Source organism: Paroedura picta, chromosome 9, assembly GCF_049243985.1.
Source record: "Paroedura picta isolate Pp20150507F chromosome 9, Ppicta_v3.0, whole genome shotgun sequence".
Classification (NCBI taxonomy): domain Eukaryota; kingdom Metazoa; phylum Chordata; class Lepidosauria; order Squamata; family Gekkonidae; genus Paroedura; species Paroedura picta.
This window is the reverse complement of record NC_135377.1, coordinates 60505896-60533044: the sequence shown is the minus strand read 5'-3', so window position 1 is coordinate 60533044 and position 27149 is coordinate 60505896. Positions and strand designations below refer to the sequence as shown.

The window sequence follows — 27149 nt, the reverse complement described above, 5'->3', positions numbered from 1 at the left end:
ATCCTCCTGGGGAAGAGTTCGAGGGGGTCCACCTCCAGGGGGTAGTGCTGACCCATGACACCCCCTGTCCCAACTGTACGGGAAAAGATTTTGAGGTCTTTGGGGATCGAAAATGTTAAGCAGACAAGAGTTAAATGATCTCTTCCAAGTGGGATCCCCCTATGAGTTTGTTCCATGTTTCAAATGTGGACTTCTGGGTCACTGTACAAGATTTATCATTTATCATATGGTGTGTATAATGTAGGATTGTCTGGCAGTCGGGCAAAGGAGGTTTAGAGGTGGTTTGTCATTGCCTCCCTCTATGTCATGACCCCTGGAGTTCCTATCTAACTACTAGTTAGGGTCAACCCTGCTTAGCTCCCAAGGAGTCATATGGATATGTTTACATTTTACCTTTAGGCAAGGGGACCAACATTATCTCCTTAGAAAAGTTCTGAAATTTAAAATGTAAATTACTGACTTAATGATCTGGAAATATTTTGATATAGATTTCAGTTTCTCATTTTAGGACCGCTCCTCATTTCTGTCGCTTGTTTTAGGAAGGTTTTTACTTGTAATGTGTAGTCTTCCACCCTTGAAAGTGTGCGGCTTGGATCCGGCCATCCGAAAGCAGAAATGTCAACTGACTTCATGCCATTCCACTTGTGCAACACCTAGCGACTAACTCCCTGCAAATTACAGTGCTCAGAAATTGGATGTGTGAGATCTTGAGCAAGCAGGATTTCAAGTGGGGATGCAGTTAGCTTAACTTCATGCAAGCGGCTACCATAGTCTTTTCATGTTTGCATTAGTTCAGGAGCTCTAGCGCAAGCAAAGATTTAGCACTGGATCCAACCCGTGTTTGTGTGTGTGTATTAAGGCATATGTGTGCACCTTTATTCCTGTTGATACATTTTCATCACAGAACCTTACCTGGTATTTTACTTGTTAATTGTGTTATTTCATAAAAATAGATCTGCTCAATTCGAAAGTAGAAAATGCCATTCTGGCTGGATAGTGTTCAGCTTGTACTTAGTGACTTGATGTAGTTTCTGATTTTTCCAACAGAACTGTTATATGGGACAAGAATAATATCACAGCACAGGGCTTCCAGGATATAGCCGTAGCCCTAGAAAAGTAAGTTCTACATGGTTGTCTATCCTAATCTTTGCCAAATTGTCTAGATTTGTATAAATGTTGTTTTGTGTTGGGACATAGCTTGGAAAATATATACACTGTAATCTCCCCCCCCCACACACACACACACACAGCCCTGCTGCTATGGGTATTTAATCAGTTCCACATTGTATCCAACCTGTGTTTGTGTGTGTAATGTAGGATTATCTGGCAGCCAGGCAAGGGAGTTTAGAGGTGGTTTATCATTGCCTGTCTTCACATCATGGTCCCCTCGTGTTACTAGCCAGGGTCAGAAACTGGTTATTTAAAATGAACAGGAGTCGGCTTGGGATGGTTCACAGCAGATCAGTAAAACAACAATTAGCTCATAAAACAATAAAAACAACATTTCATGATTAATATAACATTAAAACCTATTAAACAGTATGACACTAAAACCTGTTAAACAATGACATTTATCAATGATAAACTTATTCTAGGTTATACAAAAGTTATGACAAAAACAAGTTTTAAGCACCAAGAAGTACAGATAGAGATTTAGTAAGGTAGAATTCAAATATAACAAGGATGAAGAGACTGGTCATAAATGAGTTAAGGTAACATTTCCCCAGTTTTGCTAAGCTGCTTAAGACTTATAGAGCCAGCCTGAAAGCCAGTGTGGTGTAGTGGTTAAGATTGGCAGACTCTAGTCTGGAAAACTGGGTATGATACAGAACAAGTCCTCTTACAATAACAAGCCAGAGCAAAAAAAAAAAAAAATTCAAAAAATAAATGTGATTTCATAGAATCATAGAATCATGGAGTTGGAAGGGGCCATACAGGCCATCTAGTCCAACCCCCTGCTCAACGCAGGATCAGCCCTAAGCATCCTAAAGCATCCAAGAAAAGTGAGCATCCAACTTTTGCTTGAAGACTGCCAGTGAGGGGGAGCTCACCACCTCCTTAGGCAGCCTATTCCACTACTGAACTACTCTGACTGTGAAAAATCTTTTCCTGATATCTAGCCTATATCGTTGTACTTGAAGTTTAAACCCATTACTGCGTGTCCTCTCCTCTGCAGCCAACAGAAACAGCATCCTGCCCTCCTCCAAGTGACAACCTTTCAAATACTTAAAGAGGGCTATCATGTCCCCTCTCAACCTCCTTTTCTCCAGGCTGAACATTCCCAAGTCCCTCAAACTATCTTCATAGGGCTTGGTCCCTTGGCCCCAGATCATCTTCGTCGCTCTCCTCTGTACCCTTTCAATTTTATCTACATCCTTCTTGAAGTGAGGCCTCCAGAACTGCACACAGTACTCCAGGTGTGGTCTGACCAGTGCCGTATACAATGGGACTATGACATCTTGTGATTTTGATGTGATGCCCCTGTTGATACAGCCCAAAATGGCATTTGCTTTTTTTACCACTGCATCACACTGCCTGCTCATGTTTAGTTTACAATCCACAAGTACCCCAAGGTCTCTTTCACACACAGTGTTACCTAGAAATGTATCCCCCATCCAGTAGGCATGCTTTTCATTTTTCTGACCCAGAGTCAGAACTTTACACTTATCTTTATTAAATTGCATCTTGTTCTCATTTGCCCATTTTTCCATTGTGTTCAGATCTCGTTGAACTCTGTCTCTATCTTCCGGAGTATTTGCCAGTCCTCCCAATTTGGTGTCATCTGCAATTTCTTCATGATAGTCTTTTAAGGCAGGGGTAGTCAACCTGTGGTACTGCAGATGTTCATGGACTACAATTCCCATGAGCCCCTGCCAGCATTTTGTGGCAGGGGCTCATGGGAATTGTAGTCCATGAGCATCTGGATGACCACAGGTTGACTACCCCTGTTTTAAGGTACTCCTGTCCTTTTGCTCTTTTCTACTCCAATTGTGTACAGTTTTTGTATTTTTCACAGGTAGTTAGATCAACTGCACATGGTCTGTCTCAGTTGTCTCTGACTCTACTTCTAGAAGAGATTCAGATGGAAGAACAACACACCTGTCAGCTCTAAATACCAATTGGAAGGGGAAAACCTCACTTTAACGAGTTCCATCAAATTTAACACATACGCCCAAATCTAGTGCAGTGTGTCCTATGAGGATCCCCTATTTTTTGATGTTGACAGATACAGTGATTGATGTAAAAGAGTGAAGTTGGGAACTCATAAAAACTTCAGTTTGATTAATCAATTTTAAACCAGTTATTGCCTGCAGCTCTGTTTTATTCAGAATTCAATATTTCAACCATTTAGCACAACTTCTTAATGCTGAAACGTGATGTTCAATGAAGTTAGTGAAAAATAGACAGCACCGAGATCTCATAGGCAACATGGGGGGGAGGAATAACCTTTTAAACGCTGATAGCGTTTGGTTTACTGACAAATATAGTCTAGCTGGGGAAAAGAGCAATTCAACATCCTGCCTATAATCTGTGTTTTTCCCGTCTGTCTGCCAAGATGATGAAAAAGAGGCTTCTCTTAAGATTGAGAATGAAAGTATGTGACAGAAAACGGTAATGTTGGTGCGAATACAGTGACTGTGATTTTCCAAAAGTGACATTGTGTTTCCTTAGCGTGGAAGCTCAGGTCATCTGCTGTCTACTTCAATATACAAAAAGCCAGGGACAGTTTTGGTGCCTTGGCCATGATCAAAAAAAGTTCTAAATGTGGAAGACAGTCTTTTCTGTCACAGCTGGATAATGAAAACAGTAGTCTTGTTCACAAATTATTTCAAACAGTTTTGGAAACATTATCTTTGGCAAACAATCTAACCATTCTTCCATCCTCAGGCTTGTGGGTTATAAAATTATTTTAGTGCAATTCTGCCACCTGTAAAATCTGTCTTTCCTGGCAATGAGAAAAGAAATAAATAATTGGCGCTTCATTTTCGCTACAACAAAATGACTGAAAATAGCCTTTTGAATTTTTTCCCAGCTTGGTGCATGATATTTTTATATTTGCTGCAGAAATCTGTAGCCCATTATGCAGAACAGCTCAAAGTGGCGCATTCTCTCATCCAAATTACTTTGGTTCAATAGGGAGTGATTTATTGACAGTTGCACTGCAGGAGTGAAAATGCAAAGTCTGGCATCTGGATGAGATGATGCTGAGAAATCCAATTGTGCATTATGATTGTAGCAATTTTCGGAACGCTCTTTCAAGGAGTGCTAAAGACTGTGCAGGGAGGGGGGAAACTAACCCAGTAAGTGGCCTTAAAAAAAACTTACTATCATCCAAGAGACAAAGGATGCAAGGGGACCAATAAAGATTGTGCCGGTTAGAAATATGTCTGTGTGCTGCACAAGATGGGGCACCCTGCACTGATGATATTTAGGCTGATGATATTAATTGTGTGTCTTTGCAGGTTATTTCCACTAAAAGTAATAGATTCTGCAAATCACATATGTGATTATACCCTGTTGAATTCAGCCCCACCCCAAAATGTACAGAATTCAGTCGGTGGGTTTTGTTTGCATTGAGCACATGAAGCTGCTTTATACTGAGCTGGACCACTGGTCTGTCAATGTCAGTACTATCTAATATGACTAGCAGCTGCTTTTTAGGCCTTTCACATCACCTACTGCCTGATCCCTTTAATTGGAAATTTCAGGGATTGAACTCGAGACTTGGTGCCTGCAAATCAGGTTCTCGTCTTCTGAGCCATCCCTCATCCCCATTCTGGGTTGAGTTCCTGGATTTGTTGAAAAGTGCATTTTCCCGAAGTTTGATTAGGCTAATAATGCTTCAGACGAAACATCTCCCTTTATCAGTTAGTGTGAAGTTCTCCTGTTCTTCCCCCAATAAGCTCATTTTATCTCTTAATAATGTTGTGTTTGACTGGAAGTAAGTTATCATCTGGGTGAGCAGAGGATTCAAACATGGGCATTCTTCATTCATACTCAACTGTCCAGTGCACCTGTCTGGACCTGCTCACATGCTTGAGCTATCAGGAAATGAATAGTCTGTAGGTCCATTGGGCAGACTACCTGTTCTCCACTATGGATTATTGTACAGGTGAATGAAGGATTAGGAAATCATGGCCTTGGCTTTTAGGGATAGGAATAGGCAGATCCTTCAGATTTGGCTACATGCAAACATCACAAACACACTTCTGGAGGTGATGCTAGTTTATTTCCAGGGTCACCCAGTTCCTTCCTTCCTCCTCGTTTCCCTGTCCTGAGACAGAAGATCAAAGTCCTTCCACCAACTCCAGTTAATTCTGGAGTTAAATTCCAGTTGAATTCTGCCTGGCAGAAAGGATCCAACCATATAAACACATTAATTTCAAAGGGCCCCTTCGCTGAGCGAACTTTATTTCAAGAGAGCACTTAGATGTTGTGCAGATTTAAAGTCTAAATTATTAGATATGCTATGCTTTTGTAACTATGGCAAAGAAGCACTCCTTATTCGTTTCTGAAAAACTAGAAGACATTCAGTGTCTCTTTGTATGGCACTCCAGCGGTGTATCAAAATATATGAAACAGATGCAGTATCTCTGTCACTCTTTGCGTTTTGAAATGGTGCGCTCTGTTGTGTGTGTGGCACTATGACAACAACAGCAAAAAGTTTCCTTCAAATGAAGGAAACATGTGCAATCTAACTAGATGTTGGACAGCCTTTTAAATCTAATGTTGCTGCATAATTTTTTTTAAGGAATTATACCCTAAGATTCATGCCTATACCCGTGAACGATGCTTCTCAAGCGCTTAAAACGAGCCCTGAGAAAATTGAAGAGGCGCTACAAAAGGTATTATCTACAATTACCCGTAACCCGCACACACAGAGACGGAGAGGGAAAAACCAGCTTCCTAATATGTGTAAATGATTGTGGTTTCATGGTTGGCAAAATACAATTCTCCAGAGGACCCAGTGAACATTTGATTTCCATATGATCACAGTTAAAGTGGCTATGATAACTAATAATCGTAACAGCATGGAAATATGCAATGAGGACATCAGAGACAATGGCTTACCCACAGCCACATAAAAGGACATTCTAATACTAATTAAACTGAGGCTATTTCATGTATTTGACCAGATAAAAATGGGTAATATTTTTGTGTTTGTGTACATATTCCTAGGCAATACTCCAAGTTTGTTTTTATTCATTGGACGTTTATGTACAGAATTTTAAAACTGTGTTTAAATGTGAGCTTAAAGTAGCATACATTGAGCCATTTAGGCCAAGAACGGCAAAAAGCACACAAACACTAAATAAAATCTGGACATGTTTTTACATGGTTCCTGGAGAGAGGATACCTGTCTCGAGACAGATATGCCTATTTGTTCCGTTTGTCCCTGTTCCTTTTCAAATAATTTGGATTATGGCATTTCCAGCTATGCTTCAATGCAAAGGGAGCGTGTTGGAATTCTGCAAAGGGTTTCCAACGTCCATCATTTTCTGTACATTTTTTGTTGATGTCCAGTGTTTCACTGGTCTCTAGTAAATATGGTATGCTTCAGAACTACACAAAATATTATCTGTGTTGTGATTCTTGCATTTTGCTTTAATAATGCTCTGTGTGGGTGGGTGTGGATATGTGTGTGAGGGAGAAAGATATAGAGAGAGAGAGGTTGAGTGGGGCGATCTACCTTTTTTGTTCCCTGTATCACATGGCTAAGTTTTTTGTCCTTTGTGTTTGTTGGTTGTGTGCTGCCAAATTAACGCCATGTACCTGGGAATTCTGGCTTTTGATCCATCTTTTGTCAGAATATTGTAATTTTCTTTTCTGGAAAGATTTGATGACTGTATAATATGTACAAAATCAGGATGGGTGGTCCTCGTGGTGATTGTAGCCTCAAATCCTGATCCTTATATCACTGAGTTCCAGGAGGCTGCATTAGTTTAAATGAATTCCAGTCAATAGGTTGGATCCAGTCATCACAAAATAGAAGTTTCCTACCTCCCCTTTGTAGCCCCCTGCAAACTTCCAAATGCTGCCACTGTGGTTTGGGGACCCCCTCCAAAAACAAAAACAAAAAACAGCACTGAGCAAGGAACTAGGGAAAAAAATCCTTCCTCCTCCATTTATGGAAGTGCTGGTAGAAATTTCCCATCTTAGGCACTAAATTTTGTGTAAACTTTTATATAGTTCTTATCACTATATTTTACAAAGCGATGTTAGTGCCTGTGTGCACAGACGTATGTTACCTTCTCTTGCACATATATGCATAGTTATGCATAGAGACTGAAAACTTAATTTGACTTCTGGTCTTAGATAGAAAACTATTTGCTCCGAAACCATGAGACCCGAAAATATCTCCAGGAGCAAGCATACCGACTGCAGCAAGGCATCGTTACTAGTACAACACAGCAGGTGATTGTCCTTTCTTCTTTTTATCAAAGAGCACTTTCAGTGAATCGTGTCTTCCCGAATGCTTCCTGCGTACAAGATGTATAAGAGTTGAACATGGCCTTCTAAAGAAGCCTTATCAACCCTCAAGAACTATGTTCTTTAATTGGAAAGACACTCTTTCTACAAATGAACCAAATTTTCCTCCTTACCTTTCCTGTTGTTGGCTGTTGTCCAGGAGTTGCAGCAAGAAAGCAAATTTGATGGGCAGTCTCTTCCCCCATGAAAATGTATTACCCGTTTCAGAGACTGGTCTGCTTATGCAAGATAAGGCAGGATTACATGCTGCCAATTACTCTTCCTTGTCATGTTGTATATCATTTCTGAGGCCATTCAACTCTATGAGATGATTTTTGAGATGTCCTACACAAGGAAGGAAAATGCAGCAGAAAGATGATACAGGAGTATTTTTGAACCCCTATTCTGAAAAGACCGGAAAACAATAGACCACACTCAAATTGTTTCCAAAGAGAGAACTCAACCTACCATGGCGTTAGTGTCCATACACATCTCGGTCCTTGACACAGAAATATTAACAAGTAATCTGGACTGCACCTCATTTATTTGAAGGTGGTATCACCTTCACCATGTGATTTGTTCTTTGAAAGAAGAGGGTGGCTAGGAAGGGACTGGCTTCAGTTATCAATATATTGAGTTGACAAGCTAAAAAGTCCCCATTTGTGGCTCAGTTACATTCTGTTTTGATTTCATCTGTTGTAATAAGAATTTTTGGGTAGATCAGGTGGGTAACCTACATTTCCCAGTAAGATCTTTCAGCCAGAAATCAGTGATTACTTCTGTCCATCTTTCTGTCCTCTTACATTCTTTGTCTGCAGCTGGCTTTTGCACTTGTATATCTCAATACACTTATTCTGTAATAACACCACTGCAATAGGTATTAAGATTTTGGCATGTGAGTTACAAAAGATTAGTACTTTATTGCTTCTTGTCACCTTATGGTTTAATGTTTTATATTTCCTGTTGCTGTCTGATGCTCCTGTAACTTTCCTCCTTTTTTCTGTAGATGATAGACAGAATATGTGTTAAAGTCCAAGACCATCTCAACTCACTGCGGAACTGTGGCATTGATAGTATTCAAGAAGATCTGAAAGCAGCAGAAAGACTGATGAAGGACGCTAAGAACTCCAAAACCGTAAGTTGCTTCGTATCAGTGATATATCGATTCTGCTGGAGCAGAATTTAATTTCTCTTTGCAGATATTGAAGCTAGTTGCCAAATGTATTTGTTTTAATCTGTTTTACAGCTGCTACCAAACCTTTATCACCTTGGTGGAACTTCATGGGCAGGAGCAAAGGGTTCCTTATCCAACCCAATTCAGGAAACGCTTGAATCAATGGCTGGGGAAGTCACCAGGGTTGTGGATGATCAACTCAAGGTATTAACCATTAAAGAATGGGCTCAGAACAAGAAAAGTGGGAAGTGGTTCAAGGTAGCATCACAATTTTGCTATTGCTGTTTTGGTAAGCTTCGGTGTGTGACATTATTTCAGAGACATTTTAAACCCAATTGCTTACCAAGAACTTACTAAGACCATTTTCTGAAGTTCATTTCACTTCCAAATAGTCTATCACTATTGATTATTTGGAATGCTCCATTAATTGGCATTGTCTAGAAGGCAAGCTCCACCCCCTTAGCCACCATGTTCCTTCATCTTTAAGTTCTACCACTTCGGCCAGCCATCTTCATGCACCTAGTTGTTGCTGGACTTTTGACAAGTGGCACTGCCAGCTGATGTCATCCTTGTGCTCCTCATTCCCTCTAAGTCTGCCTGAATCTGATGGGAGCCAGATTCTGCCACAGAACTTCCCAGTCACTGGCCCACTTGCCTGTCTGCTGCAAAGAATGGTCCTGTGAAGAAGAGATGTTTTTATGCCCCACTTTTCACTTTGCAAAGGAGTCTCAAAGTGACTTAGAATTGTCTTCCCTTCCTCTGTCTGCAACAAATGCCCTGTGAGATAGGTGGGGCTTAGAGAGTTGTGACAGAACTGCTCTGTTTGAAAAGCTCTAACAGGATCTAATAGGATCACCAAGAGTCATACTCAATTGAAAGGCTAGCATCATCATCATCATCATCAACAGGGCTCTCACTAGCCCAAGGTCATGCAATTTGACTGCTTGTAAAGGAGTGGGGATTCAATCCTGGCTCTCCATATTAGAGGCCACCACTCTTAACGACTACACCAAGCTGGCTACACCGAGGGGAGAGGGTTCCAGCAGGCGTGCTTTGGGGTAGGATTTGATTGTTGTGGATTCCTCAAGATAGGAAGCAGGTCAGAGCCGTGAGTGTGTGTATGCAACATACTTGATTAACTGTCAGTCTTCATTTCCTATGGAAAGAGGTTTTCATTGCATTTTGTGTAAAACATATTATTGGACCATGCAATGTTTCAAGGAAGGTCTTTATTGGAGCCATTACTATAACAAGCCCTTGGAGGTGTCATTAGAAGAAAAACATATAATATGATTGCGAGTAAATGATTTTCCAGTGATCAGTTAAGTATAAATCACACATTTGCCATAAGAATTCCAAGAAAAATCTTCAAGTTTTTGTAGCTGCCCAATACTATTAGGGTACATTAAATGGAATAAACTTTATAAATCTGCCAAGGGAACCGTCGTACATCCAAAGTTCAGCATAGCAGAGGCCAGGATAAAAGTTCTGAGATTTGTTTTGCCATCGGTGGTGTGGTGATGAAAAGTGTTTCCAAGGTTACCATTACCTGCTTCTGCATTGTGACTCTGGATTTCCTTGATGGTCTCCCATCCAAATATTAACCAGGGCTGATCCTACTTAGCTTCCAAAAGACAGCATAAAAGGAAAGACCTGCCAGCCGCTTATGCAAATAGAGAAAGAAGCTGACAAGCAGGTGACTACACATCGAAGGATCTTCTTCGTTCTACAAAGTCAAGGCCAAAATGAGGGAGACCTGCGTGGCAACAGCCTACCTCAGTAAAGGATCCCCCTCAAAATAACCACTGGAACCATTGGCCCATTGGATACTTTATAGCTGGATACTTCTTGTGCCAAGTATAGACTACATTGTTAACCATACTGGAAGAAGCAGGATTTTTGAGCCACTGAGCAAGAGACACACTTGAAAATGGGTTGTAAACTGGACCTCATTTTGGCCTTGACTTTGTAAACTAAAGAAGGTTGAGGTTAGCCTGAGCCATCAAGGTCTGGGGTACCAGAAGTGGTCTCTGTATTTTTTTATTTTACTTCATTTTTACCCTGACTTTTCCCCCAGTGGGAACCTAAAACAACTTATGCTGTTGGGTAGATTAGGCTGAGAGCATGTCACTGATCCAGGGTCACCAAGCAGGCTTCCATGACAAAGCGGGGACTTGAATCTGGGTCTCATCTCCCAGATTCTAACCACTATATGATACTGTACAGAAGCAGCAGCTTCAAAATGACAGCATTATCTGCATGGCCTTTTCCGTTTCCAGCTGTGTGCTCCCAACTCTCTGTGTTTACGAGCAGCTGTGAAATTGCAGATTGGAGTTCTGCTCACCTGAGACAAAAATAAATGGTTTAGTCAGTGGGAAGGAAATGAAGAACTATAGCAATATACTGCATTACTAATTATTTTTTCTGAATTAAAGGCGTTAATGGGAAAGAAAATGTTGCAATTTAAGAGTGTTTTATTCCATTCTCCCTTTGGTAGGTGATCAGGTGGGGATTTTGCATATCGGTTTTTACTTTGAATCCCTTAACGCAGGGGTAGTCAAACTGCGGCCCTCCACATGTCCATGGACTACAATTCCCATGAGCCCCTGCCAGCATTTGCCAACATCTGGAGGGCCGCAGTTTGACTACCCCTGCCCTAAGGGCTTAAGGGGTATGAGAAGCAAAATAACAATTGCTCTGCAAGATGCCAGAATCTAGAGCTTCTAGGATTAATCACTGATACCTGGATAATCAGTTATCTTTCCTCCAGAGGCGTATGTATTCTAACCAAATTTCATTCACAGGAGGATTGCTAGAGGATGTACTAAAAATAACCTTAGCTTGGAAATGAAACAGAATTTGAAATCATGGATATCTGCTCCCCCCCCCTTTTTTTAATGAATTGTTTGTATGTATAGTATATTAGCTTGATGTCTCTGTTCTGTTCTAAAAAGCATATATTTTTACTCTGCTTCCTTTTCACCATAGTCACATTTCAGTATTTTAATTAGCAAATTATAGGCCTGTTCAAACTTACAGTACTGAGCAGTCATCAAACATCATTGGAACAGTCTGTGGTGGTTGAATTATTACAAACAAAAACACTTATCTTTACTTTTTGGCACATTTACTTCTTTTGATAAGAAAGCAATGTTTGGACTTTTAAGATTGCAAATATAATTCAAAGTGCTTGGACACCTTATGCAAAATGTGGGTAGCTACTTATACTAGAAAATAAGCTGGTAGCCATTTTTCATACTGGTCACCAACTGCTGTTGATGCCACCCAACCTTTTATATGGAAGCACCAGTGAATTAGCAATCTTACAGCCATGGGTAGCAGATTAGTTCTGATTATAATTCCTACCATACAAAATTATAGCTATCAAGAACCAGTAATTCATGCTAGTGACAGGTTAGTTTTAAAAGACCTAGTTCATGTGAATAGATTGTCAAGATGGTAGATGAATATGATCTTGGTGACTTATTAGCGTGCGATATAATATAATGGAGTGATGCAGTAGTTTGTATAGGTTTTGGTCCCAACAATCTTGCTTTGTGATACAGACATTACTTGAGTCTATGGTGGATGCGGCTGAAAACCTCTGTCCCAGCGCAATGAAGAAAGCACACATACGTCAAGATCTGATTGAAGCATGTACTGAGAAGATTTCTATCCCAAGGACTTTTGTTAAAAATGTCCTCTTGGAGCAGTCTGGAATTGACATCCTCAATAAAATTAGGTGAGTCAATGTGCTTTCTTGTTCTTTGATGAGTGCTCTTATGCTGTAGAGCAGGGGTAGTCCAACTGCAGTCCTCCAGATGTCCATGGACTACAATTCCCATGAACCCATGCCAGCATTTGCTGGCAGGGGCTCATGGGAATTGTAGTCTGTGGACATCTGGAGGGCCGCAGTTGGACTACCCCTGCTTGTAGATTTTTTCTTCCTGGATATGAAGCACCTACAATGTGCAGCCCATTATGATTGAGGTCTCAGGAGTTTTGTTCTTTTTGCCTCCTGCCTCCTCAGTGGTAGGATTGTCAGCTCTGGTTTGGGAAATACCTGGAGATCTTTTTTTTGGGGGGTGATACCTGGATGAGGGCAGGGACCTCAGCAGAGTACGGTGCCATGGAGTCCATCTTTCAAGGCATCCATTTTCTCTAGAAGAATGGATCACTATCACCTGAAGATCAAGTGTAATTGCGGGAGGTAATCCTACTCAAGGCAATCACATGGGCAGCAACAGAGCTGGTGCTACAATTAGCACAATTTGACTGTTTGTAAGATATGGTTCAAAGTCTCTGGTCTTCAGACTCAACTGGCCAAGTGCAGTCTGTTATGAGATTTGCATATTATTTTGTGAATATTTGCAAATGCTTGATGATATAACAGAAACAACCAACCAGTTTCCTTGCAGACAGAAAGGTGGTATAAGAAGACCAAAAGCCACATCTGGAATCTAATTTTAACAAGAAAAAGAATGTAAATAGGCAACTGCTTTAATCCAGTCCTGATTTATTTTCTGAAATACATCAGAGTAAATTGTTCTGTAATAAATTTCTTAACATGTGTTCAATATTATTTGACTTTTAATGTTAAAAATAATTTGCCATAATTTGGGGTATTAAAAATCATTTATCATGATTGGTAAGGTGTGCAAAATAAAGATTAATAATTCCTTATGAAATGTTTTCTGCTCTTGCTGTCATATTTGTATATTTCTTTTTTCAAGGAAGGTTTAGATTAGACATACAGAATTCCTTGCATTAATTAAATGCTGAATGCTCTGGTTTTCCACTATCCACGGGATTGTCTCCTAGAGATCTTGGATTTGAATTGCTTTGTTTTTTATATACATGTTTTGCTATTATTATGCCAATAAAGGTATTTGACTTGACTTGATTTCCCACTATATGCAGTGAGGTGAAGTTGACTGTGGCCTCTTTCCTTTCGGACCGAATAGTAGATGAGACCCTTGATGCCCTGTCACTTTGCCATCATCAGCTGGTAAGTATTGGCAGTATTCTGAGCCACACCAGATATCCATAAGCTTGATATGATCAAATTGCTACTGCATAATTTACACTGCAGTTCCCAAATGTACAGCGGTCTCACCTGTGAGTCTTTTTTTAACACAGTTGCCCTGACTGTCTCATGGACTCATAATAGCCAAAAAATGTCAATCATCCTTTTAGTACCAATTGTAGCAGCAAAGGGAATTTGATGGCAATTGGCAAAAATATCTCTTTTGCCAATTGCCATCAAATTCCCTTGCAACCACAGTTTGGCAAAAAAGAGAACAAAAGTTCAGCTAGATAGGTTTCTATAAAATTCCTGAGATGGCATACATTTATATCTATAAGAACCAACTCTTCTTCTTCTTCCATCCATGGGCAAAACAAACTTGTATAGTCCAAGAAGTTGACTTGTTCAAGGGTGAATTTCCCAGAACTTGCTCTGACCTGGACAGCCCAAGCAAGCCCCATCTCAGAAGCTAAGCTGGGTTGACCCTGGCTACTATTTGGTTGAGAGACCTTCAAGGAACACTAAGGGGCATGACGTGGAAGCAGGAAGGGCAAAGCACCTCCGAATGTCCTTTGCCCAGCTGCCAGACAATCCTGGGATCTTCCGGCCATAGTATACATATTTGCTGCTGCTGGGTGATAGTCAAATTATTTTGCGAGGTCCACATAGCATCTAGAAGGGTTATTCATTTATCACAATCTTCAGAGTTCCATCTCTTGCAACTTGGAAGCACTTCCATAAGTATCACTTTAAAATAGTGCTTTTCTTTTTTCCAAAGAATGCTTTCTCCCATTTGAACTTTTTTAAAATCCAGGCTGACCATTTGACCAGGCGAGGCAAGCCCCTGCCTCACCAGGAATCATTAGAAATTGAATTGGCAGAAGAAAAACCTTCCAAACGATCCATCATCACAGTGGAGGAGCTGACTGAAATTGAACGTTTGGAAGACTTAGATACGTGCATGGTAAGATACCTTTCTCCTTTTGTTCGAGACCTGGTTCTGAAAGCAAGAACATTAGGTCATTTTGGTAACTGTTGTTAATCATGTGGAGACATTTTACTGAATAAATTGTTCTTGTGTGTCTGCCACACATTTTCCCCCAAGATGGTTATTGCAGACACATGCAAGGACTGCCCCATCACCTCATCTTGTGATTCTTTCTTGAGGATAGCTTTTGTAACATGCTGTGCTGTGCTATCTCATAGATGGGACTGTGGGCCTATAGACTGGGCTGCTTCAATGAATCTGACTGTGCTACTGCAACAAACTGTTGCTTATAACAACATGGAAGCTTCCGACTGTGTCATGATTCTGTTTGTCACAGATCAATCTTACTCAATATTGTGTTATGGTGACATATGGATTCTAACAGGGACTTAAATGAAAGCCATGACTTGTTTTGTATGTATGTTTAGTTTCCTGCTGCTTAAGGCCCACAAGTAGCCTGCTTTACTAATTATATTTGAAACCTTTCTGTCTCAGCATTTTTGTTCATGCTGATTTTATTTCTGACAGAACTAAGTGTTGCTGACCTGGAATGAGTGTTTTGAAGCTTGGGATTTTCAGGGGCACAGTTCTCAAAAGGAATATAATATGTCCCCTATTACTGGAAGCTGAACTCACACTTTGACACTTCTCTCAGATGGAGAAGAGTCAAAGCAAAGAATTCATTCTGCAACCTAGCATGAATTCTCAACACTTTCAGGTTGAAGGTACTTATGATACAAGAAGCTCTTAGAAGCAGTTCTATAGAAAAAAAATACAGTTCCTATTTTTAGAAACTGTCTAGCAAATAAAAGTCTTAGCAACTGGATTCTCCCGACATTGGTCATAAAATGATAGCTTGCATGTGTCTGCATTAGTTGTGTGATAACAGGTATGTACGTTTTCTGTGGGATGATTCCTACTACAGTTCCCCTGGCAGAAGAGAGAAGAAAAGCAATCACACCCAATTCCCCACACCCCCACCCATTCACATGACCTTTTTGCCTGTGAGGCACAATACATTTTGAGGAATCAACCTGCTGCTGAGGGTAAGCAGAAGCAGGGAAAGATATTTTTGCCAGTGGGGTGGCAGAAATAGTTTTAATCAACATTTGTTCTGAAATTATTGCATTTTCATGCTTTCTTCATCTGTCATACTAGAGAGACCTTGAAAAAATGTTTCTAAAAGGATGAAAATTTTGTAAACCCATTTAAGGAATGAATTATTATTATTATTATTATTATTATTATTATTATTATTATTATTATTATTATTATTATTATTATTGTTATTATTATTTCAAATTTTATTTCCCATCACTCCCGAGACGGCTCGTGGTGGGTTACAATCGTCCACAATGAAAACCCCAACAAAACCCCATTAAAATTTAAAAGGGACATAAAAACGACAATACATATATCAACAAATGGTAAAAATCCACTACATCCCCCCCATAAACATCATCCAATAGGGAAGTGGCGAGAGGGGAACCATAACCTCCGCCATAGGTAACCCTTGCGTACTGCTGCTCAGCACTGTATTATGTATTAGAAAATGTTAGAATACATTCTGAAAATATGACACGTTTAAGGAATATATTATGAATAAAATCTGAACCATACCTTTCCTTGGGATATTCTTTGTTAGAAAAAAATAGAAATAGTTGCCACATAGTATTTCATGGTTCATCCACTTTGATTTTAACATTAATTTGTACTCTTCCTGGTGAAAAGATATTACTTCTGTCTTGGTGTGCTTTATCAGTAGTGATTTTGTAGCTTCAGAGATTACTCAATGGAAGGAAAAGAAACCCTTGTTTTTAACAACATACATTAAATATTGGCTTGGATTCAGCCAGCAATTTCCATGAACGTGGTGGGGAGGAGGTACTGATTCTTCCTCCCACTACAAGATATTTCTGGTTCCCTACAAGCTGCTATCCCCTAGGAGAAGGATTTCAGTAGCATTTTAAGTTGCTGTGGAAGGGGAGAACCTCACCCCTCTTCCTTGTACATATGGAAATTCTAGGTGAGATTTTCTTCTCATGGGCAAGTGGGGTATGCAGATATTTTGTTCTTTATGTCATCTTTTGATAAGACAAAATGGGAGACAAGTCAAGTTTTTCTTTCATTTAAAAATGAAGTGCTTGTGAGTTAATGTGCAGAGGGCATCTGAACTCCTATGGCAGTGCTTCTCAAACTTCCTAGTGCTGCAGCCCTTTAATACAGTTCCTCATGTTGTGGTGACCCCCTACCATAAAATTATGCAAGTGTTATTTCACAGAAATTAAACTAAAACTGACCAGTGGTGTGAAGATCCATTGTTCATGATTGTATATAAATTGTTTTTTTCCGCGGTTTCTCAGTTCACTTTTGTCTCTTGTCCCACAATGCTGCTCTTGCTGTTTTCCACTGCTCCAGACAGACGAATACTCGATCTCGATCTACCACGCAAGGCTGTAGATGGGGCACCACCAGCCAAGCTGCTTGCCCTGCCGCAACCCCTGTTAAAGGGTCATTTGACTCCCCAAAGGGGTCCTGACCTCCAGGTTGAGAACCATTGTCCTATGGGAACACTAGCTTGATTTAAGAGTTGCTTCCCTTAGTAATAGTTAAAGTTCACCAAGCCCATGGAAGATGTCTTGTCTACGTAGTTGCTAATCCTGATATAGCAGCAAATCACTCCGGTGGTGAAAAACTTCAGGCATTATCTGCCTGACATGAGCAACTGTAAGGCCAAGAACAACCATAATAGAAAGACAATGTCTGAAGGTGATTGTTGGAGTCATGTTCTAGCACTAGTGCGTGTAGAAGTCAGAATTAACTACAAGGAAATGCTAGACTTAGAGGTTGTATTTTGTACTTGTCCAATGATGTATCTTCCTATAAATGTGCCAGCATTTCTATAAATGCGCCAGTTTTATACAACAACAGCATCATTTGAGCCTTTGGGGAAGGAAGGCATGTAAATTCAGAAATAAATAAACAAAATAAGACTTGTGTGAGGGTATAGCCAATTATCATCAATAGACAGACATATCTTGAATGAAATCATTTTATTGAAAAAACAGCTGTGCTAATATCTCAACAGTCTTGCTGAAACTGGCACATCCAGCCTGGCTTATCTAACATAGCCCCCGCCACTCCCCTTGTAGGCGACTTTGGGAGCAAATCTCCAGGTATCTTCTTCCAGTGGCTGAAAATGAAAAGTTAACTGCCGTAGTAACCAAGCCAAGGCTGACTAGATAACGGGAAAGTCTAAATGTGGGAAAGACGAAATCCCAGACTAGTTATTCTATACCTGCCTTAACCAATTACAAAGGAGCAGGGCAGCAAATGCAAGTCAAGAAAATCTAGCCCAATGAGCTTGAGGAGCTGCAGAAGAGGCTCTCTCATTCCTAAGAATATGGCATGCTTTTCTGCACAAAGTTCCTGTGATGCAGAAAGGCATGCCAAAATTTCACAGAAGGTTACAGAATTTGTTCCCATCTCCATTACAAGACAGTACCTCTTGTGCCAACACTTGGAGCTTTGAGTTGGGTTTTGTATTGTCTAGAGTTTGGGCAGAACATAAAATCAAGCTCTACATAATTCCACAAAATAAATGCTTGCTCATGGGCACAGATTTTAATGTCCAGGTTCCCTTTTTGTGATGTACTGAAGCTGTCCTCTGCCATATTGGAGTACTTGGTTAATCTAACCCTGAATTTAGACATTTAAACCTTGTAATTTATAGGTAAAGGTAAAGGTATCCCCTGTGCAAGCACCGAGTCATGTCTGACCCTTGGGGTGACGCCCTCTAGCGTTTTCATGGCAGACTCAATACGGGGTGGTTTGCCAGTGCCTTCCCCAGTCATGACCGTTTACCCCCCAGCAAGCTGGGTACTCATTTTACCGACCTCGGAAGGATGGAAGGCTGAGTGAACCTTGAGCCGGCTGCTGGGATCGAACTCCCAACCTCATGAGCAAAGCTTTCAGGCGGCTGCCTTACCACTCTGCGCCACAAGAGGCTCTTTTTGTAATTTATAGCATGTACTATATTTGTTAATCAGCATTGTCAGTCAACATTGAGCTGAGGGCCAGTTTGGTGTAGTAGTTAAAAGTGGCAGCTTCTAATCTGGTGAGCCAGGTTTGATCCCCTGCTCCTTCACATGCAGCCAGCTGGGTAGCCTTGGGCTCATCACAGTCCTGATAGTGCTGCCTTGACAGGACAGTCCTGTCAGAGCTCTCTCAGTCTCACCTACCTGAAAAGAAGAATATAAAAACCAACTCTTCTTCTTGTCCTCCATGGCAGTGGTCCCCAACCTTTATTAGGCTGGGGACCGGGAGGGCATTGAGCCACGCCCGCGGATCGTGCCGCGCCCGGAAGCCACGCCCGCTGATCGTGCCGCGCCCGTGGATCGGCCCACGCCCGCAGATCAGGCCGCGCGGGCGCGGCCTGCACGGGCGCAGCCCGGCCCTGATTCCCTCTTCCCGCCCTCCAGCAGTAAGTAGCTTCCCGGGCCGCAAGCTTGCGGCCTGGGAAGTTTTTTACTGCGGGGGGGGCGGGGAGAGGGAGCTGCGGCCTGGCGCCATGGCCTTCCCGGCCCGGCGCCGGGCCACGGCCCGCAGGTTGGGGACCACTGCTCCATGGTACTGTGTATCTATTACGATCATCTCTAAATTAAAGAGTGCGACTGACCCAAGCATCTTTTTGAATAAAAAAAAAATAGATTCTGAAATGCCATTAAGTTCTGTATGAGAATCTGCATATCCTCTTGCTTCTGTTTGGCTATCAGTACAATTTTATATAAAACTGCACGAGTGGGAGCCAGCGTGGTATGGTGGTTAAGAGTGGCAGCCTCTAATCTGGAGAATCAGGTTTGATTCCCCACTCCTCCTCCACATGCAGCCAGCTAGGAGACCTTGGGCCAGTCACAGTTCTCTCAGAGCTCTTTCAGCCCCCCCCCCCCCCGCCTCACAGGGTGTCTGTTGCGGGGAGAAGATAGGAAGGCTGTTCTGAGTCTCCTTCAGGTAGTGAAAAGCAGAGTATAAAAACCAACTCTTCTTCTTTTAGTCACCATAAATGTAGCTTCAGTGATATCTGTAAATGTGGTATAAAAACTATTTCCAGTGTTCTTTACTCTAAAGGATTTTACTTCCTTTTTGCATATCTTTTCTTTGCTGTGGGGCTTCAATATTTCTGCTTTGGTATTTGGTTTTTTTATTTGCATTGCTTACTTCCCTTCCCCTTCTCTTTTGAAGCTGCTCTTGCTTTAGCTTCTGTCCATTCATATTCTTTTTATCTTTCTTTTTTGGCTGCATGGAGACTCTCTGCTGCACAAGTGTAAGTATTTTTAAAAAAAGAAAAGAAAAGAAAGCTCTGCTGTTTTTAGCTTACTTTATTTTTCCCTTGCTCCATTTGCTTTTGCAATACCTTGCTGATCTGTGGAGAGAATGCAGTTATTTGCAGGAACAGGCAACAATTTGGAGATGGTGCTGGATTTTACAAGAAGTTTAGTTAGTAACAACGTGCAATGAATTTCAGTCATCTCTCAGAAAACAAGAGTGCAAAAACGGGCAGCTTTTGCCCAAGAAAATATCTTGATCCAGTTTTGTGCCGATGCTAAAATCAGTGGAACAAAAGCTTTAAAAGCGTAGGAAGTGTGTTTCTCTCCCTCTCTGTCATGGACAGTTAAGACGACACTCTTTTTTGGTTTCAGCAAATTGTCTGTACTTGGCAAATGCCAGTCAAAAATGTGATGTTTCTATTTTTGGAAGGAGCGGGGGAGGATGAATCTGATCTGAATGAAAATGCATCCAGCGGGTTTTTACGGCAGGAATAAAACTCTTCAGTTGCCTTAAATAGCAAGAGAGGCATGGAAACCATTGCATTTAACCTCTTCGGGAGACATTTCAGCTAGCATTATGCTAAGCCTTGGCATCTAAAGTGTTTCCTAAACTCTGTACTGAAGTTTAGAGCTTAAAAATTTTAAATTAAGTTTCCTTTGCTAATTATAGGAGGGTATCAATGAGAAAATCCTGTCCCTTCTTGCTCCCAACCTGATATGGCGGGAGAATCCAGATGTTAGACTCCTTGCCTTTTTTTGTTTTAGATGCTTTGCTTTCACTGGCAGTTCCTTGGTTTTCCTCTCTGTTCTCAATAATTTGCCAGGCTTCAATGTAAGGATAAACAGCATATGTAAGTGCTATGGGAGGCATGTTTTATGTGCAATGGGCTGCTGAACAGGTGATACTTTATTGAAAAGAACACCATGCTACAATGTTTACCCTTTTGAAATTGGAGGCGTGCGCAGTTGTACGGTACTAGAGGTAGATTGTAATTTCGTTGTTTGGAGACATTTGTCCTGCCCTCCCAAACTTAATTTGCAACTTCAGGATTTCTCAGTTACACATTGCAAAGGTTTGTTCTGTATTACTTGCAGTACACTTGCCTTTTGTGATCTCCTATTCCCACGCTCCTACTCATGGTGTGCATTTTCTTACTGTACTTGACTGAAAAACAGCCACATCATTGGTGGAAGCATTTTTTCCCTATGAAAGGATACACGTAGACACTGCTTGTAAATACCACTATCTGTTAAGGTGATATCTGTTTTGCCAGTTGCTATATCGTTGTGGCATTGTGATCTTTAGTAGGCTCCATATACATGCCCTTGACAAAGAAATCATGGGCCTTTTTGTCATATGGTGTGGCAGACTTCTCCCCCCCCTCTCCCAATTTTACTGTTGTTATCCTACTACAAGTGGGAAACCTGCAAATATGTGTTGGGATAGGATTTCATTTCCCCACCCCCTCTTGTCCCCTTCCAAGGGACTAAGCCCTATGAAGATAGGTTGAGGAACTTGGGAATGTTCAGCCTGGAGAAAAGGAGGTTGAGAGGGGACATGATAGCCCTCTTTAAGTATTTGAAAAGTTGTCATTTGGAGGAGGGCAGGATGCTGTTTCCGTTGGCTGCAGAGGAGAGGACACGCAGTAATGGGTTTAAACTTCAAGTACAACGATATAGGCTAGATATCAGGAAAAAAAATTTCACAGTCAGAGTAGTTCAGCAGTGGAATAGGCTGCCTAAGAAGGTGGTGAGCTCCCCTCACTGGCAGTCTTCAAGCAAAGGTTGGATACACACTTTTCTTGGATGCTTTAGGATGCTTAGGGCTGATCCTGCGTTGAGCAGGGGGTTGGACTAGATGGCCTATATGGCCCCTTCCAACTCTATGATTCTATGATTTTACTCTTTACCTCCCCAGCAGCACCTGCAGCCTTCCATCTACCTTTCCCCCATCTTTGCTTTCTCTTGCCACCCCTTCCTTTTCTTCTCTCTATCTCACCTACCTACTTGCCTTGTTACGTTCCTCCCCTGGCACAGTCTCTCTCCTCTCCATTTTATGGTCCCTTTTAGCCCACCTCCAACTTTTAGCCCCCCTCGGACCTGTCTTACTTTTCCAGCCCACTTCTCTCTCCCCTTTCCTCTTGCTGACACCAGTTGAGCCAGGGGGGTCCCCAGCATGGTTGGTGGCAGGTTTCCTAGCAACCCTCTCCAGACTTAACATCTTAGTTGACACAAGGCCTGGTTGACATAAAGAAGCAAACACAAGCAGCAGTGATTTTGGAGGGTTTTTAATCCCCAATATTTTGGGTTTTTAAAAATATTTTGGGACTCCTTTTGCAAGCCTGGTACTTCCTACAGGCTTGTAGAAAAACGTCCCTTATCTGTCCCTGGTCTCATGGTGTGGATTCCTTGATTCGTCCTCAGTTGCTCAGTTCAGAATTATCTATAACAATAGGGAAATATTAATAATAATTTTAATAATTATTATACTTTTATTAAGCTGCTTGTCCCTGGACGCCAGAAGCACATGTTTTGACATTGATTTATTAATCATTGTAAGTCTCAGTTGTGGCTTCATGTGATGTATGAATGTTACATTGAAGTGTAATACTGGCACCACTTTCTTGGCTACAGAGCAAAGGGAAAAACCAGCATTTGTCAAGGCTAACCAAGGGTGGAGTGGTCACCTACTCACTTAATCCTGGTGTCACAAACTAACCATTGTCAAAAGTGAACCATAGTTTTATGTTACAGGTGAACTGAACCTGTATCTCATTAGTGTATGAAGCTGCGCTGGTGATTATTTTGACAGAATTATCTTGATAAAGTAAAGCAGGAGTTTATTCATGTCCTGTGTAACTGTGAAGGGGTAGCTGCATTCCTTTTAAATGGTGATCCACATCACTAACTGTTTTAAAAAGGTGACTACATCTTTCATAAAGGGAATTTTGGAGTGTTTTCCTAGATGGAATTGATTGTATGGGATATATCATTCAATACTCAAAATTTTACAATAAATTTGCATCAGTTTATTTGTTTAACCCATAGTTCACTCATGTTAAAGATGTCAAAAGCCATTTTAAGATTATTAGGAGCTCAGGTTTTGTGTGTAAGGGGATTGTGTGTAAGAGGACTGGAGACTAAACAAATATGTTGTCTGTATATGTTTTGCTTGAAATGAAGCCCAGTGAGGTTCTTCAGTATTCAGTTAAATTCAGTTAAAATAAGCCCTGCATGGATCTTTCTAACTATATTTCTATTTAATAAAATGGACAAGGGGTAGGGTCACCAGGTCAACTGAGTCTGAGTTGTCCTCTGTTTTCCAGATGTGTCCTCACCCCCCCCAATCCCCCCCTATGCCTGGGTCCTTTAAATTGTTTAAGGATACTGTTCTCTTGTTTTACTTCTGATGGGACTGTCAGCTGTAAGGACTGGTTAGAACTTGAGGCCCACCAAGAGTGTTTTCTCCTTTGGGGACGGCTTTGTTCTTTTGAGCAGACGGTAATAGACTTCCTGTGACCTAACTGAAATGATGTTCACTTAACATATTCCAGCAGACAACCTTACTCAGGCTTCAGAATAATTTGTCCAGTTTGTTTTCTGAGTTTTTATTCTTTATATATTTGAGCATTTCTCTGAAACTGTATTTGAAACTATGGCTTCCAGAGGAAAAACAGAAGGAAATTTGGGTTTAATTCCACATAGGCAGTGCAGCATTGCCCTAAAAGCAGTATAGAGTTTCATGGTACAGGGTTAACGGTTACATAAGACTAATGGTGCAGTCCTAATACACCTTTCCTGGGAGTAAGCCTGGCTAAATATAACTGAGGAGGATACCAAGTAGACCCACTTGGGATTGCTCTTTAAACTTCCATGATTGATTGTTTTGAAGTGGATGGCACCATATGGTGATTGCTTAGCTTCTAAAAGCAATATGTATCAGTTTTGAGTGCCCCCTCTTTATACCACTTCAGTGATTGGAATAAAATGTGTCAGATCTGACAAGTGAAAATGGGAAGCACTGCTCAAAGCTAACAACTATAAATAATGATCATACGTTTTAAAAAAAAACTAGTGGAAGTATCATACCCAGCTCAATGAATCTTTTGAATTGTGTGACCAATTTCATTAATTTTGATCCACTCTTTAAAAAAAAATCATGCTGATGTTGCAAGCTGTCTCTGAAATATGAACATCAAGCCTGGATCCTTTCTGACTCTTTCATCATTATCATTATGAATAAATATTTCTGAAAGAGCTTAATTAGCAGTTCATCTGATTCATGAGCCAAAATGGAATTCAGGTTGCTCCATCGTTTGCAGCTGTGTTGACTCTGTAGTATAAAGAACAACATTCTGGTCTTATTCAAGTTTTAATAGTTGCAAGACAAATTGGAAAATTTCATTAAGTTCTTCAACATTTCCTTCCCCCCAAAAATAATAGATGACTCCTAAGTCAAAAAGGAAGAGCATCCACAGTAGAATGTTGCGGCCTGTGTCCAGAGCTTTTGGTAAGTGCGATTTTCATTATTGTTGCCCTCATTTTTTGTTTGCTTGTTCCTTATGACCTTGTAAAGATATTTGTTCTTAGGCTTATAGGAGAGATGTTTCTGGGATGCTGTTCTAGCTTAGGTTCAGTGTACATGATTTGTTTATGCATTTTGAGTTTGATCTGGGTAAGAAATACTGTATGAAGGGCCTGACTACATGTTATACATTTTCTGGGTTCATTATGTGGTCTGGGAGTTTCATGCTCAGACATCATGTTGAGGAAGGATTACCAGGCCAAGCCTGACAACCAGCAGAAAGGTTTGAGAGCATGGACACAGTGTGTGGGGGATGTGGGGGCCACATCACCAACGTCACTTCATCATTGTTGGGTCCATCGCAGATGGGACATGCCAACGCAGAGGCTGGCAATGATTTTCTTTCTTCATTTTTCTCTCACTGCTGCTCAGTGTAGTGGTGGGCAATGAAGATGATTGGTGGCATGTGGCAATCCTATATGGGGGCTCAGTTTGGAGTGGGAGTTTGGGACGAATCCAGAGGGAGCTTAAACCTTCTCTCTCCTGACCTGAAAAGACATCAGAGACCCCCGGCTGTACATACACCATAGGTACTTTTCCTCAAGCAGCCTTATAGTGCTTTCTGAGCTATTTCAAGTCACAGAGGGAAGGATGAAAATCAGAGTCCAGTAGCAACTTTAAGACCAACAAAGATTTATTCAGGACGTGAGCTTTCGAGTGCAAGCACTCTTCGTCAGACTATGATCTTCTGACATGACAGGGAATATATAGCAAAAATCAATTCTGTTACATCAGTAGACTGTGTCACAACCAATCCTTATGGAATCTTTATGGAAGGATTAAAGCAATTCTCCACATCGAATTGGGCTCCTGCAGACCTGGGAACTGACTTTAGAATGCTGGATCCAGATGTCATCTTGTTGACCAGACCCAGGGACAGATTTGTGAAAAATATAACACGTACCTAGGCCCTTAGTCATTTTATCCCACTCATTCCTGTTTTTGAAATGCCCCACAGGGTATTGTATTTAAATGGATCTTTCAGCTTCTATGCCAGGGATGGCAAAATGGTGGCTCTCCAGATGTTCATGGACTATAATAACCATTCATTAATAAATTGTAGTCCATGGACATCTGGAGAGTCCCTGCTCTATGGATTAATGGTATGGCACAGCTTGGTTTATATTTTAGATCACTCTCTGGCCTGACTTAAGTAAGTTAATATAAATGTCACCGTTAAAGCCATAGTTCAAGCCCTTGGATTTCAAGGGAAGTGTGACTTTCATTATTGTGTATTTGTGCACTGCATGGACCGAGGTGGGTTTGAGATGCTTCATAATATGCATGTTTGGTTTGAGAGGCAATATGAAAGAAGATATCAACTGCATATAGATTCCTATTTTAAACAGAGAAATGTCTTTGACTGAATTATTGCTGTAGTAAAGCATCTTCTGACCAGGAATAAAAATTAAAATCCAATACATTTTATTTCCCTTAGAGATGGAGTTTGATTTGGACAAAGCTTTAGAAGAAGTCCCCATCCACATAGAAGATCCCCCATTCTCTGCAGGTCGACTGGACAAGCGGAGTTCTGGGTTCATATCAGAGCTGCCTTCTGAAGAAGGGAAGAAACTGGAACACTTTACAAAGCTACGGCCGAAAAGGAATAAAAAACAACAACCCACCCAAGCTGCTGTGAGTGAAATGGCTGCTGAAAACATTGCTCTTCATGTGTATTTGAGCAGTCTTTGAGTCTTGTCCATAGCTTTTAAGATTGTTCAAAGTCCTGCTTAGGTTTGTTTTTCAAATGCCTCTGTATTAAGGAAGCTTCTTCTTTTCAGACCAATAGACACACATTTCTTCCACCCAGAACGGTCACTACTTATGCTTAAAAAATTGCATCTGTTTTATCAGGTGACTACTACTGCAACACCCCAGGAAGGAGAGCAGAACGGTCTTATGGGAAGAGTAGATGAAGGTGTAGATGAATTTTTCACCAAGAAGGTAACAAAGATGGATTCAAAGTAAGTCTTGGTTCTCAAGTAAACTACAGAAATAGAAGATGATGTACAATTTCCTATTGGGAATCAAAGCATTTTTGTGTATTCCTTTTTTTTTTTTTAAGTTCCAGAGGGGTCACTTGCGTATCCTACCATGTTGTCAGAATGTACTGTACTAGCTTGTAATGAATAGAATTGTCATTGAAAGTTTTTAAAATTGGAATGGCATGTACTAACTGCAGTCTTAAAGGCCCCTTTGGAGTTTATTATGAGAGCAATTGAGGTAACAGTGCAGCTTGATTGAATTTTGTACAAGCTTTGAAGAATAGTGAAGATGACTCCAGTGCCTAGCGGTTCTACTCACAAATCTCTGGCACTGCGTGTGCAAAAGGATGCTCTGAGGTATCATGTCTCACCCTCCACACACCCTGAGTGCAGTTAGGATCTCCTTTGGACCCTTTCCATATACAGCTTACTAGCTGATTGTTGCTGGCACCTCTAGGCTCAAGCTGGTGTCCTCTTCTGTTTTCTACCCTTTGAATCTGCTAGGAATTAGCCGACCATTTGTACGAGCGATATTTCCTTGCTTTTCTCCTGTGTTCTTTTCAGCATTTTTGGATTTTGGGATTATGAAAAGCT

At 41.0% G+C, this 27149-nt stretch overlaps 1 protein-coding gene across 2 annotated transcripts in view; it reads left to right on the top strand.

Moving 5' to 3' along the window:
* The window catches only part of CARMIL1 (capping protein regulator and myosin 1 linker 1), a 164777-nt gene that overhangs the window by 117771 nt on the left and 19857 nt on the right, over positions 1-27149 (top strand). Inside the window, exons 22-33 of one of the 2 annotated variants that reach the window (XM_077352986.1) lie at positions 1048-1116; positions 5753-5846; positions 7318-7416; positions 8477-8605; positions 8717-8848; positions 12211-12386; positions 13565-13652; positions 14485-14634; positions 19964-19981; positions 24429-24495; positions 26009-26205; positions 26425-26534. In XM_077352986.1, coding sequence (XP_077209101.1) covers positions 1048-1116; positions 5753-5846; positions 7318-7416; positions 8477-8605; positions 8717-8848; positions 12211-12386; positions 13565-13652; positions 14485-14634; positions 19964-19981; positions 24429-24495; positions 26009-26205; positions 26425-26534 — 1329 coding nt within the window. The remainder of the gene's footprint in view (positions 1-1047; positions 1117-5752; positions 5847-7317; positions 7417-8476; positions 8606-8716; positions 8849-12210; positions 12387-13564; positions 13653-14484; positions 14635-19963; positions 19982-24428; positions 24496-26008; positions 26206-26424; positions 26535-27149) is intronic. The other variant, XM_077352987.1, reaches the window with a different exon arrangement.